At 36.6% G+C, this 14,352-nt stretch overlaps 1 protein-coding gene across 1 annotated transcript in view; it reads right to left on the reverse strand.

Moving 5' to 3' along the window:
* EPT1 (ethanolaminephosphotransferase 1 (CDP-ethanolamine-specific)) overlaps positions 1–14,352 on the reverse strand; it is a 35,022-nt gene that overhangs the window by 5,713 nt on the left and 14,957 nt on the right. Inside the window, exons 4-6 of the mRNA XM_008581399.1 lie at positions 12,819–12,893; positions 9,693–9,955; positions 7,335–7,356 (exon numbers count right to left, since the gene is read on the reverse strand). Of these exons, the coding sequence (XP_008579621.1) occupies positions 7,335–7,356; positions 9,693–9,955; positions 12,819–12,893 (360 nt within the window). The remainder of the gene's footprint in view (positions 1–7,334; positions 7,357–9,692; positions 9,956–12,818; positions 12,894–14,352) is intronic.

Genomic DNA, 14,352 nt, shown 5'->3' on the forward strand with positions numbered 1-14,352 from the left:
GACTGCCAGCTGCAATAAATACGGAAGACTCATAGAGCACAGCTTGACATGGAGAAGATTCTGCCAGACAGACTTGAGAGCTAAAGGATGAACTGCAAAGTACAAGAAAGTGTTCCGACTAGAGGAAACAGTAGCAGAGGAAACAGTGGGAGCAAAATTACTTAAGAGAGAAAGAGCAAAATATATTCAGGACACAATTAAGTAAATTCAGTGATGCTGACAAAGGTGAGGAAGCACATAGATCAGAGAAATGAAACTCCACCTGGACAACTCCCTTCTCCCCCGACCCAGGCAGGAACTTCTATATAAGGGCCATTTGAGAAGAGTCAAATAGGCCCAGTTTGGTCCTAAACTACACACATTCAGAAATTTTATGATTTTGCTAACTAAACTTACAGATAATCAATTTATAAAACAGAATGTAAGCATATCAATATTCAACAGGAATGAACTCCCTCCTGGTGGACAGACTCAGCCACAGAAGTGACAGAAGACTGGTGAGCCCAAAACAGTAACAAAATAACTAGTAGTTTGTGCTATGATTGGGTTGACTGTTATCCACCACAAATACCATAAATTATCCTAACCTCATTCTAGATTCAAAACACAAGGGTTTTTGTTTTTTTTTTTCTTTTTTGGCAGCTGATTGGTACCAGGATCCAAACCCTTGACATTGGTGTTATCAGCACCATGCTCTGCCAAGTGAGCCACTGGCCAGCCCTCTCAAGATGCAGGTTTTAATTATCTTTTCAAAATGTCCAGGGTTTGGACCCCCATACTGGCTAGCCACCAAAAAAAATCCAAAAAAAAAAAGTCCAGAGACCAAAAGGAAAATAGACCCTAAATTCAGCTAAATAACAATTGCTATAGATTTGCATATTTCTTGCCCAATTAAAAAATAAGACACTTACCTGTAAAAGTTTAATAAACTCATTGGAAGAGTCACACATAATGCACAACCTAAAGGGAAGAATATTTAAATTATCATGAATTATTAATCAAGAATGATTATTATAATTGATCCATGTAAAATATGCAGTATTTTTAGACCCAATAATTTTCAGATTCAAGTTTACTTCTGTAATAAAATTAAATACATTTCTAAGCAACATTTACAACTGGAAGAGTGGCAGCACAATTTGTTGATTCAGAGCATAGAGTCAAGAAGCCAGACTGGGCCACGATTTCGGTTGTACCACCAAATGGTTATGTGACTTTAGGCAAGTCAATCTTTCAGTGCCTTAGTTTCCTTATTTATAAAATAGAGACAATAGTAGTACCAACCTCATAAGGTTCTGAGAATTGAATGAGTTATTGCACATAACAACACCTGGAACAGTACCCGGTGTATAGTAAATTGCACAGTAAGTGTGAGCTACTGGAAGCGGGGATAATTAATGGATCCTGCTGCCTCCGATTATACTTATTTTCACCTCCCCAGAATTTTCAATTTCTCCCCTCCCCACCCACACCCACACACTGATTCTTTCCCCTAAGACCTAATAACAAGGATGCCTTCCCAAGAAACTCTACCACTGATTCTGCTGCCCTTACCATTGTCTTACCCTGCTATTTCCTATCATTTGCTAAAATTTTCTGTTGTCTTCAATTTCTTAACACTCTTTTATTCATTCTGCTTCCCACTCTGCACAAATTGCACTCTTGAAATTTACCAAGCTTCCCTAATGATCAAATTCAGTATCCTTTTTCATCTCTGACTTCTCAGCAAGATGATTTGTTTGACTATCCACTAATTCCAATTCCTTCTTCCTTTTCCTTGGTGATTCCATTCTCCCAAAGTTCCCACTAGCCACCTAGACATTTTATTTTTCTGTCTTTTATTGGCAACTTTACTTCTGCCATATTCCTAACTGGGCGTTCCATTGAGCTTATTATACTCTCCCTCAGAGAACCTTCTCTTAGAGCTCCACTACAAGCCTCCTGCAGATAATTTCAATATCTAATTATGTACTCTTGGGCAAATCAAACAATCTCTCTGAGCTTCAAATTCCAGTTTTACAATAAGGATGAGCTAAATGATTTTCTAATGTCCCTCACATCTTTAAAATTCTCTGATTCTATGATCTATAGAAATGTAAATTCCTGACCTCTCTCTTTTTCCAATTCCAAATCAATACACTTGGTAACTTCCTGGATACTTCATTTGGATGTTTCATTGTCAAGCAACACATTAGCCATAGTTTGTCTACCTGACTGCTAGTACCTACACTTGGCTTGAGGGTCAATGCCGCTATGACTGAAAGGATAAAAGGTAGAAAATATTCCTTCAAAATAATTCCTAAGACATTTTACTGATTGGAACCCAAGAGAAACCTATCAAAAGATGAATTACTCTGCTACTTCCAAGCCCAACTAAAACAAAGTTCCCTAAATGAGAAGATCATAGTGGGAACAGAAGGAGAAGACAAGCCGATGCCCTCAATGCTCTCAGAAATTTTTATCACCTTACTCCATGTCAAGGTAAGAAGCTCTGCAAAGGAGCCAAGGCTAAATGAATTAACCCAGAATTACCTGTAGTTCTGAAGTGTTGGAAATAGGCTGAGATAAACTAGCAAAAGATTTGCCACCAAGACCAATTTTAGTTTTAAAAGTCTTAAGATAGCTTTACCTAAGTACAATAAGCATGTAGAAAGTCTGGGCTCTATATAGGCTGCCAAAGAGAAAGATTACATCTTCTATTTCTTCTCTAAATAATACTTAGTGTACTTTCTGTAAAGAGTATTTAATTGTTAATTTAAATATTTGTCTATTGGGCCGGCCTGTGGCTCACTCGGTAGAGTGCGGTGTTGATAACACCAAGGCCCCGGGTTCGGATCCTATATAGGGATGGCCGGTTTGCTCACTGGCTGAGCGTGGTGCTAACAACACCAAGCCAAGGGTTGAGATCCCCTTACCGGTCATCTTTTAAAATAAATAAATAAATAAATAAAAAATAAATATTTGTCTATTAAACTCTGTACTTCAAGTATATAATAGTGATAGAACCTATACATATACTGTTTTTCATATTGCCATAATTGAAGGCTCAGACTTCATAATGTAGGAAACTTACTAGATATAGAAAATCAGAGAATTCATAAAAAAAAAAAGGATGAGTGGAATGAGATACGACCCGAGGATAACATGGTCATGAGAAATATTTTGGTTCTGGGCCGGCCCGGTGGCGCACTGGATAGTGCGCCGCTTGGGAAGCGCGGCGGCACTCCCGTCCGAGGGTTCGGATCCCACATACAGACCGGCTCCTGCTCACTGGCTGAGCGAGGTGCGGGAGCAACACCGAGGCTTGCGATCCCGTTGCCGGTCCCCGGTCCGGTACGGGGGCAACACTGAGGGTTGCGATCCGTTGCCGGACACGGAAAAAAGACAAAAGACAAAAAAAAAAAAAAAAAGAAATATTTTGGTTCTTCACATTTCCAGCTTTTTTTTTTCTTTTTTTGTGACCGGTAAGGGGATCGCAACCCTTGGCCTGGTGTCGCCCGCACTGCAAAAAAAAAAAAAAAAAGAAATATTTTGGTTCTTCACATTTCCAGCTTTTTTTTTTCTTTTTTGTGACCGGTAAGGGGATCGCAACCCTTGGCCTGGTGTCACCCGCACTGCGCTCAGCCAGTGAGCGCACCGACCATCCCTATGTAGGATCCGAACCCGCAGCCTCAGCGCTCCCAGCGCTGCACTCTACCGAGTGAGCCACGGGGTCAGCCCCTCCAGCTTATTTTTTAAGTAGGAATTTCATTTAAAACCACCAATACAAAAAATACTTTAAGAAAAGTAAAAAAGGCAAACAACAAGGGGAAATTGTAATTTATATCAAAACAAAGGATTAATACTAATATATGAAGAGCTCCTAAAAATAAAGGAAATGGCCAACAACCCTATAGAAAAAAATGGGCTAGAGATATGTAAATGTACAAAGAAAGATATACAAATGGCTATTAAAATACTAGAAAGTTTCATTCATAATAAGAGAAATGCAAATTAAAAACTTTACAGAAATATCATTTCTTACTTAGCAGATTGGCAAAAATCCAAAAGCTTGACACTATACTATATTTCATTTTTTATTTTTTTGGTTTTTTGGGCAGCTACCCGGCATGGGGATCTGAACCTGTGACATTGGTGTCTTAAGTCTGCATTCTAACCAACTGAGCTAACTGGCAAGCCCATATGTTGATGAAACTAAATAAACAAGTTCTTTCATACATAGCTGGTGGGAATGGAAAATCATACAACCCCTGTGGAGGGGAGAATAGACATTTTTAGCGAAACTGAATACATCTGCTCTTTACTAGCAATTCTACTTCTAGGGATCTCTTCCACAACATGTTGGCAAAAATATGAAAAGACATATGTACAAGACTATTCACTGCAGCAATGTGTGTTACAACACAGACTGGAAATTACCCAAATGTCCACCAATAGGGGGCTGGATGAACAAACTCTGGGACACACACAATGAAGTACCAGGAAGCTGTAAGAAGGAATGAGGAAGATCCTTATATACCATTATGGAGTTATCTCTAGGATATACTCAAGTGAAAAAAAAAACAAAGTACAGTAAAGTATGTACAGAATGCTGACATTTAACTATGAAAGGGGGAGATAAAATGATATACAGGCACATACTTGCTTATAATAAGAAACAATGGAAAGGTAAGCCATAGAATTAAAAACTAAGAATGGTTACTTACAAGAGAGAAGAACAGGATAGTGATAGAAGCTAGATTTCTTTGTACATATCCACAATTAGTGGCATAACCACAGAGTGCTGACTTTAAAATATAGTAACAGGACAACTCTAGTGGAATAGACTATAAGGACAAATGAAATTGCAAAAAATCAAATTCTTAAACAATTTTCGGTAATCATATTGCTGCTGATTTTGGTACTGTATTCTGAGACTATTATGGGTATTTTGTAGAATAAAGCAAATGAGGAATTATTTTGTGTCACTGAAAACCAAGATTTTTGTCATAGTTTAAAGGAGATAAAATTTAAGATCAATGAGGTTAAGTAAAAATTCTGCATTATCAAATTTGATTTGGAATTATCAGTATGAACTTATGGGGTATTTTATCATAAACAAACTTATTCCCCTAGCTTCCACTGAATGAATGGATTCCTAAGCAATGATCATCAATGTCTGTTAACACTATTAGGTGAAGCGCTGATGCAAAACTTTGTAATAGATGAAACAGACATACAATACTTGAACCCTCTGAACACTATTAACATCACAAAATGGGAGACAACTAGATATTGTGTGCCTGCTAATGTGATGCAATAGCAAGCATCACTACCTACTAAATACTGTCTCCACACCCGCCCCTCCAAAATGAAACCTGTACCTAACCAAGCCCATAGATCTAACTATTAGTTTACAGGAAAAACGAGGGGCAGAGGACCATGTTAAATGACACAATGATAATGCAACCAGGAAAATGCAGAATGTGAGAGTTCTATAGAACAAATGACTTTCTTCAACAAATAAATTGCAAAGAAAAAAGGGAAAAACCTAGGTAGATTAAAAGAGACTTAAAAGACATATTACCCAAATGCAATTTATAGTCCTACTTGGTAGTTATATAAACACATCAATTATAGAAGACATTTAAGACAATTATGGAAACCTGAACACTGATTACATATTTAATATTAAGGAATTATCATTAGCTTCTTTGGTGTGGTAATTGTATTGTAATTATGTGTTGTTTTTTTAAAATCCATATCATTTCGAGACACACAATGAAGTATTTACAAATGCAATGAAATGATGTCTGGGATTTGCTTTAAAATAATCTAAAGAGAGGAAGATGTCTGATAACGATGGCATAAAGCGACAGGGCAATTCCTCTCACAAATAATTATTAAAACCAAACAGAAACATTAAAAACAATTGCTTGAAGGCACGAGAAAATAGCCAAAGGCAGGCAGAAACTTGAAAAGCATTTACACTTGAAACACCAGGGAACAACTCCAAGTTTGTGGCTTGCCTACCCTCCCCTACCCCCATCCTATCCCAGATGATGGAAAGCCACAGCCTTTGCTACCAGTTTGTGGAGGCAAATAATAGAATTTAGAGCACAAAGGAACTAGAAATTTAGGGGTGGGGTATTTTAGAAGAGAGAGAGAAGCAGAAGGGCTGAGATTCAAAACCTGAGTATAAATTCTGCTCAAATCCCTGGCTAGCTGCTAAATTAAGCAAGCAAACAGGAGACCCCAAGGAACAATGTGAAAAAGAAGGCAGAAATTAGAGGAGACACTATCCTTGAAACACAGAGGCACTCTTGGTGAGATCTGTAAGTTTGCTGTGCCCTTTACATCCACATTCAGCTTAGGCTGACGAAGGCAGAACATTTACTGGCTTGAGGTGTCAAAGAGCAGAACACAACTGCTGGCAGAGCTGCTGAAGATTCAGGATGGGGAACCCCAGAAGCAAGGAAACCACAGAGAAGTGAGCTTCAAAATCTCAGAATCGACTTTGCCCCAATCTTTGGCTGACTGCTACACTACACAGACACAAGGGAGACTCCCCCACCCCAAGAGACCAGGCTACAAAAGCAGCAGCTGAAAGCTGAAAATGACTAAATAGAGACAGCTACCATATACCATGAGGGGACAGACTTCTCAGTCCAAATCCAAAAAAGTTAAATGCCTATTAGAACAAAAAACCAAAAATTCTCAGAACAAAGTGAATTTCCAAAGTTTCTACAAATATTATCTACAATGTCCAGTTCTCAACAACAGAAAAATTGCTAGATATGCAAAGAAATAGAAAAAAGCAGCCAATAGAAACTGACTCTAAGTGGGTCCAGATATTAGACTTGGCAGACAGACTTTAAAGCAGGTATTTCAAGTATGTTCAAAGAACTAAAAGAAAACATGGTGATAATAAATGAAAAGATAGAGAATTTCAAATGACAAATGTAAAGTATGAAAAGAACCAGATGGTAACTCTAGAGCTGAAAAGTACAATAACATAAATGAAAGAGTCACTAGATAGGCTCAACAGTAGATTGGAGGTGGCAGAAGAAAAAAAGCAATGAACTTAAGGATAGATGAACAGAAATTATCCACTACAAAGAACAGAAAAAAGATCAAACAAAAGCCTTAGAAAATTAGCTTAAGGACAACATCAAGCAAACCTGTGTAACATATGTGTAAGAAGAGTCACAGAGGAGGAGAGAGGAAGAGGCAGAAAAAAAATCTGAAGAAATAAACTATGGCTGAAAACTTCCCAAATTTAATCAAAAATATGAAATTACAGATCCAACAAGCTCAATAAACACCAAGAAGGACAAACACAAAGAAAACCATACCCAGTACATCATAGTCAAACTTCTAAAATCCAAAGATAAAGAGAGAATCTTGAAAGCAGCAAGAGAAAAATAACACATTACGTACAGGTGACAATGATAAATGAGCTGACTCAGAAATAATGGATGCCAGAGGGACATTAGAATGACATACTCAAGACACAAAAAGAAAAAAATCAAGACATTTCACATAAATAAAAACAGAAAATGCACTGCTATCAGACCTGCACTACAAGAAATCCTAAAGGAAGGAAATCGTAAAGGAAATCCTATACACAGAAAGGAATAAAGTATAGCACAAATGGTAAATGTGTGGGTAATTATAATAAACTATACATTACAAAGTAACCCAGGGGTTAGCGAATAGGGGTGCATTTGAAACAACACTGGCACTAGTATTGAAAACTGTTGAAACTGGGTGATGGCACATATAAAAGCAGAAAAACTACAAAGAATAGAGAGTTCAAATTTTTTCATAATAAGGGCCGGCCCGTGGCTCACTCGGGAGAGTGCGGTGCTGATAACACCAAGGTCCCGAGTTCAGATCCCATATAGGGATGGCCGGTTTGCTCACTGGCTGAGCGTGGTGCTGACAACACCAAGTCAAAGGTTAAGATCCCCTTACCGGTCATCTTTAAAAAAAAAAAAAATTTTTTTTCATAATAAAAAGAGGGGGAAGAAATGACGCTGACAACACCAAGTCAAAGGTTAAGATCCCCTTACCAGTCATCTTTAAAAAAAAAAAAATTTTTTTTCATAATAAAAAGAGGGGGAAGAAATGACAGGGGGAATCCTGCTCTCTAACTTGGTAACCTGCCTGCTGTATCCAAAGAAGTCAACCTTCCACAATGGCAAAAAGAAGCCGCTCCACTCCACCTTCTACCAATCTTTTACCATGTTTCCCCTCACACTGAGGCTCTAGTCCACCCCAACCACCCCTTGCACCACCAATTTTATCAGCAGAAACTAACTGGCTTAGGCCCTAAGGTCCATCTATCCATTTGTATCTGCTCAAATCTAGTATCAGGAAAGCTGCTTTATTTACTTGTATAGAAACACATGGGCTGTTGTTTTGTATCAGAGGGAAGAATTCAGAAAAACTTATAAGTTACAAAGAAAATTATGTGCCTATTAAAGTACCCACTTAACATTCAAAAAATGTCTCATATCAGAGGATTCTGTCTTATCTTTAAATTTAACATCTAAATGTAATATAATGCAGCAAACCTGCCATAGGACAAATTGCTTAAATCAAAAGATTCATTACGTGGTAGACGAAAAATAGCCTTTTTGAGGTAAAGAGATAACAGTTTATGTACGTACCAAAAAATGAACATTTGGTAGATTACAGAGTAGTTCCTAAAATATCTGCAGTCCAGAGCCACCGAAAAAGGCCCAAACCACTCCTTTTCTGAAAGCCAGTGCCTAACACACCATCTTCTCAACAGTTTCTAAGCCTTACCTAATTCTCATTCCATTACCAAGGTTCACCAATAGAAAAAGATAGGTTTATTTTTTAGATAAGAGAACGAACAAGAGCCCACACACATACCTTTTTTCTTCTACAAAGGTCCCTAAGTGCCACTCCCGGTGCCCCAAAATAACAACCCAGATTACTCTTCCTCTTTGCCTCTTTCTGTACCACTACCACTCTAATCCAATGAGTCAATTATCCTACAGACATCCCTTTTGGCTAAAATCAAAAGGAAAACATTACCACTATCAAAAACCTTTAACTAGAATTCAGTAGGATAACAAGGAGGGTATGCGAGAGAAATAGAGGCTAAATTTTTAGAGTGAATATATTATAAAATAATGTCTACATTTCACGTATTCTATTTCATACAAACCAAAAATCTTCAACTTTGAGGTAAATATGAAACTTATACCAAATGTCCACCTAAAAAATGGCATTGTGATTATGTTTTGAAAAGGGGCCTTTATCATTTAGAAAAATATAGCAAAATATTCACCTTATAATGTCAGAAATTTCCTTTAAAATAATTGGGAGGAGGGCTGAGAGGGGGTATACGTGAAATCAGACTTGCCACATGTTGCCTGAAGCTAAGTAATGGGTACATAAGTGTTCACTATACTATTCTCTCTACTTTTGTATATGTTTGAAATTTTCCATAAATATGTAAAAATAAAATGAAATGAAATTTATAAAAAAATTTTTAAAGCACACATCAGTTCTAAAAAAAACTATATTTTCAAAGATTATTGATTTCAAGAAGAAAAAAAAAAAAAAGCACACATCAGTTCTAACCAAAAGAGCAGAAGGGCGATAAAAAAGAATAACAAAAACTTTCCAAAAACATCATGGCAATGTTGAAAATTTAAGGCAGTACACATACTTACCACCTGGCTAATGTCATATCCCCATGGCAGGAAAAGAATCCCTGTGTTATACTTTTCCCAGTGAGACAGGATGAAAGAAAACAAAACTACCCATAGCAGGAGATAAAGAACAAAAACACTGACACCAGTTGATCCTCTTCCAAAGATGGAATACACAGTCACAACAAAGTAAACACATGACCAACTATCCAGGCCATGGTCAAAAAGCTCCCCTAAGGGGGTGCTGGAATTGGTTCTACGGGCTTGCTTTCCATCCACACCATCTGCAACAAAAACACATACCACAAGAAAAGGTCAACATCTGTACCAGTACGGACAAAGTCTTCTTTAATAAACTATGGAATTGGTTCTACGGGCTTGCTTTCCATCCACACCATCTGCAACAAAAACACATACCACAGGAAAAGGTCAACATCTGTACCAGTACGGACAAAGTCTTCTTTAATAAACTAGAGGAAAAAACAAATCAGAATCACAGGAATGTTAAGTGTAGCTACCAGCCGGTACCATAAAAACCTAATCTTTAATTCCTATAATTCAAAGATTTCAGAAATGTGTAATTTCTCAAAGTTTAATCTAAAAATCAAAATACATTATATCACACTAAATGATGTCAATTTTAGATCTGAGAAAGAAGCATTCTAGTTAGACTCTGGATTCTTCCAAAACTGTCTAACAATTAGGTTGTTCTACTAGCCACAAATTCTCAAGCCTTCAGAGAACATTCAGTAGCTATTCATTACAATTTATCTAGACTACTCCTTGCTCTAGGATCCAAAAGTACTTCAGTCACAACATGTATTTCACCCTGTTTAAAATCAGTCACTTATTTACACATCTACCACCTCCATAATAATTTTAAGTGCTTTCAGAAAATGCACATGGTAAGTGCTCAACAAATAAAAGAATTAAATGCACTGAAACTGTGCAATGCACTATTCTTGGTGCTATAAAGATTACAAGAACCTTAGAATAAACTAAGTTTGTGCCTCAGAGTGTTTACCATTGAGAAATGGACAAAACATGATGATTAAAGTTAAACATGTGAATCATCTTAAGCAAGAATGTTAAGTAAGAATCAGGATTACCAAGAGGATGAGAAAAAGAAAGCTAAGGATAAAGCACAGTGGGATGCCTTCATTTAGGGGCAGAAACACAGGAGCCTGCTAGAGAGAGAAGTATAGTAAAACCTAGTTAAAAAGGAACAAAAGAGTCTGAGTTATAAAAATTTCCCCAAAAAAGAATGTTTTGTTAACTAAGTAGATTATAATTAGGCTAATTTTAAAGATTCAGATTTAAGAAATTAGAAATTCCTGTAACTACTATGGTTATCTTTTTCACCATAGTATTATCCCTAGTGCCTACCTCAGTCTGTGGCAAAAAGAGACTTTATAAATATTGTTGAAAAAACATAAAAAAAGATGAATCCCAAACTCCTACCCAAACACTGCAGATCTCTGTTCAACTAGGAATAGGAAATTTTCTGTCCTTAAGTAGCTGAAATATTTCCTACTTTATTTATTGGCTTAACAATTTCCTATTCTTAGTGCAACTCCTGTGCAGTTACTACAATACTGAATTCAGGAAGTACATATTAGTGAGATTTTGTATATTTTCTCACTGAACCCATTCCAGCTTCACAAGTCTGGGGTCCAGGTGTGTTTCAGGGTTTTTTCCTCTTAGAAAAGTAATTCAGGGCATAAACTATATACTGTAAAAGGCCAAGGGCAGCACCCTATTATCAAACATTAATATTTCTGCAGCAAAACATATGAACAGTCACACCAAGTAGAATAAAGATTATAAACTGCCTCATGCTAGCTCAAGACAGTTTTGCAACAAATAGTTCATGTTAGGTCAGGATTTTTGCCAGAAAATTATGAACCTGAAACAACAGGTAGATGGTACAGTACATCAAAAGGCTCTTATCTTTCTGGTGGCTGGCCAGTACAGGGATCATAACCTGGACCCTTGTGTTATCAACAACCACACTCTAACCAACTGAGCTAACTGGTCAGCCCTTCAAAAGGCTCTTATGACATACTGTTAAAAGTCAGAGCTCAGAGGCCACCCTCATCTCTTCCCTATTCCTCTTGCAGTCCTTGGCAACGAAATCCTTCGGCATTTAAAATTAAATTAAAGCAACTAAAATTTAAAAACCTGCTCATCTTTAACAACAAAGGCACAAAAGCCTCTACCTAAATATGTCTAACCCTAGCTTTTGACTAAGCTTTCTCCTAATTCTTGTAGACTTTTCTGATCTCTTCCTTCTCCAAATTCTGCAGCTCTGGTTATTCACCATGTCGGTATTAAATCAGGTACCAGGCTATCATGATTTTACAAGAACAAGTCATTTTTATCTGAAGAGATCTAAGCAATTTGAAGTCAGGGTCTGCTACTTTACGTGCATTTAAAAACTATACACTAGGGCCGGCCCGTGGCTCACTCGGGAGAGTGCGGTGCTGATAACACCAAGGCCCCGGGTTCGGATCCCATATAGGGATGGCCGGTTCGCTCACTGGCTGAGCGTGGTGCTGACAACACCAAGTCAAGGGTTAAGATCCCCTTACCGGTCATCTTTTAAAAAAAATAAAATAATAAAAAAATTAATAAAAACTATACACTTAAAAAAAAAAAAAGAAAGTTTTTTTTTAAACCAAGTCAAGGGTTAAGATCCCCTTACCGGTCATCTTTTAAAAAAAAAAATAATAATAAAAAAATTAATAAAAACTATACACTTAAAAAAAAAAAAGAAAGTTTTTTTTTAAAAGATAAATAAATAAATAAATAAAAACTATACTGAGTGCCTGCTCACCCTCAAGGAACTTAACATTTTAGTTAAAACAGACAACGAACAAGTAGGAAAGTAAACAGATAATTTGTTATATAGTTTTAAGTGCTATGGGGAAAAATAAAGCTTATTTATTATTTCTTATTCTGTGAATCCCTAGCAATGAATAACAATATTCTCATAGAGAAACTCAAAAACATATTTATCAATTTAAAAGGATATTGATAAATCCTAGTTAAAATGAATTAAACATGGGAGAAAATGTTAATTTAGTGAGTGGCAATCCTTGCTGAATTACCAGCCACTGACTAAAATGAATATTTACCATTTCTTACCTAGAGTGTAGGCTATAAAGTTGAGGATGCCCACCACAATCCAAACCCAATCAGGTACATGCTTGTGACCTGGTGCTGCAAAGGAAAGCAATTAAGATTTTAATACAGTCTAACTATAGTTCCTAGCACAGCAAATACTGCCAGTGAGAAATGTTTATATTTGTTACTTAGAGGTTAAAATACTTCACAATATATTTTGAATGCAGAACTAGGCAAATATTAAAATATATCAGTAAATTAACAAAACCAAAGAAGTAATCTACGGCCACTCATAAACAGTAAGTATTTATTTTGAGCTTTTCTCATAACTCAAGACTGAGTGTTCATCTTTATTCAAAAATTACTTATGTGCCTAGAATGAAAAATAGCATATTTTTGGAATTTAAAAAATGATTGTGCTTGTCTAATCCTTGTTGTTCATGATTATACTACAAACATGTATTGGGCTTTCACACTATACTTTCTCACTATTTTATTAACTAGCTAATCAAAAGACCTTTTGATTTATAGACAGATTACCTAAACTGGATGATTTGGGTATCAGAATGCTGTTGAAATGTCTGGACCTTACCTTTTTCCCCTATGATAAAACAACTGAGAATCAGGTCTGGGTTCTAGTCCTAGCTCTGTAATCAACCAGCAGTGTGACCTTAAATATATCACTTAACCTCTCCTGTCTTACATTTCCCAAATATATTGGGACTAGATGGTTCATCCGGTCCTTCAAGTTCTATGATTTGGGAAAACACATATAACATTTACATATTTTTAGTTCTCTTAATAACTTAAGTAAATAATCTTATTTAGAACAGCCAGAGAAAATAACATTTCTAGTTACAAAGATACATTTTTTAGGGTGTCCTAAGGATTCCTAAAAGCACAATACCCAAACCATACTTAATGAAACTTAATCTTACTTATAATTCAAGTGGTATTTTATGATCCTCTCATGCTTCAGAGTTGGCATTTAAGACTTCATTTACCATTTTATTACATGTATAGAAGCTATAGCTAAAAGTTTTAGTTGATAAAGTTCAGCATATGTATAGTTTCAATATTCAGAATTTCTATAATATCAAAAGTCGTAAGTGTTTGAAATTCCAAATTTTCCTACAAAAGCAATGTTGTCAGTGGTTGTTAATTTTCTCAGGTCAGTCCATAAAAGTCTGCTGAATACACAACATAGAGATGAATTATAATACTAAGATTCCTAACTACATCATTTATAAGTATTCCTACTGGAAAATAAATTTTCTTAGAATGCAAAAAATACTCATCTACCTCCATCTTTCTATTCCTCTCAACTCAATCAACTGGCTGAGCAATAAAAATAAACCCTGTCTCCCACTATTTCCCTATTCCCCACCCCAAATACACTCCAGATTCTCTCCTGTGGCAGACGCTGGGTGTGGGACAGTGAAGATAGGAATAGGTGTGAAAGATGATACTGGAGCAGAGAATGGAACAGACGGTGGGAGCAGGCTAAACACTGGCTCCAAATGTGCTTCCTTCCTCTCTTCCCCAACAAGGGTCC

This window comes from Galeopterus variegatus, unplaced genomic scaffold (genome assembly GCF_000696425.1).
Source record: "Galeopterus variegatus unplaced genomic scaffold, G_variegatus-3.0.2 Scaffold2345, whole genome shotgun sequence".
Taxonomy (NCBI): domain Eukaryota; kingdom Metazoa; phylum Chordata; class Mammalia; order Dermoptera; family Cynocephalidae; genus Galeopterus; species Galeopterus variegatus.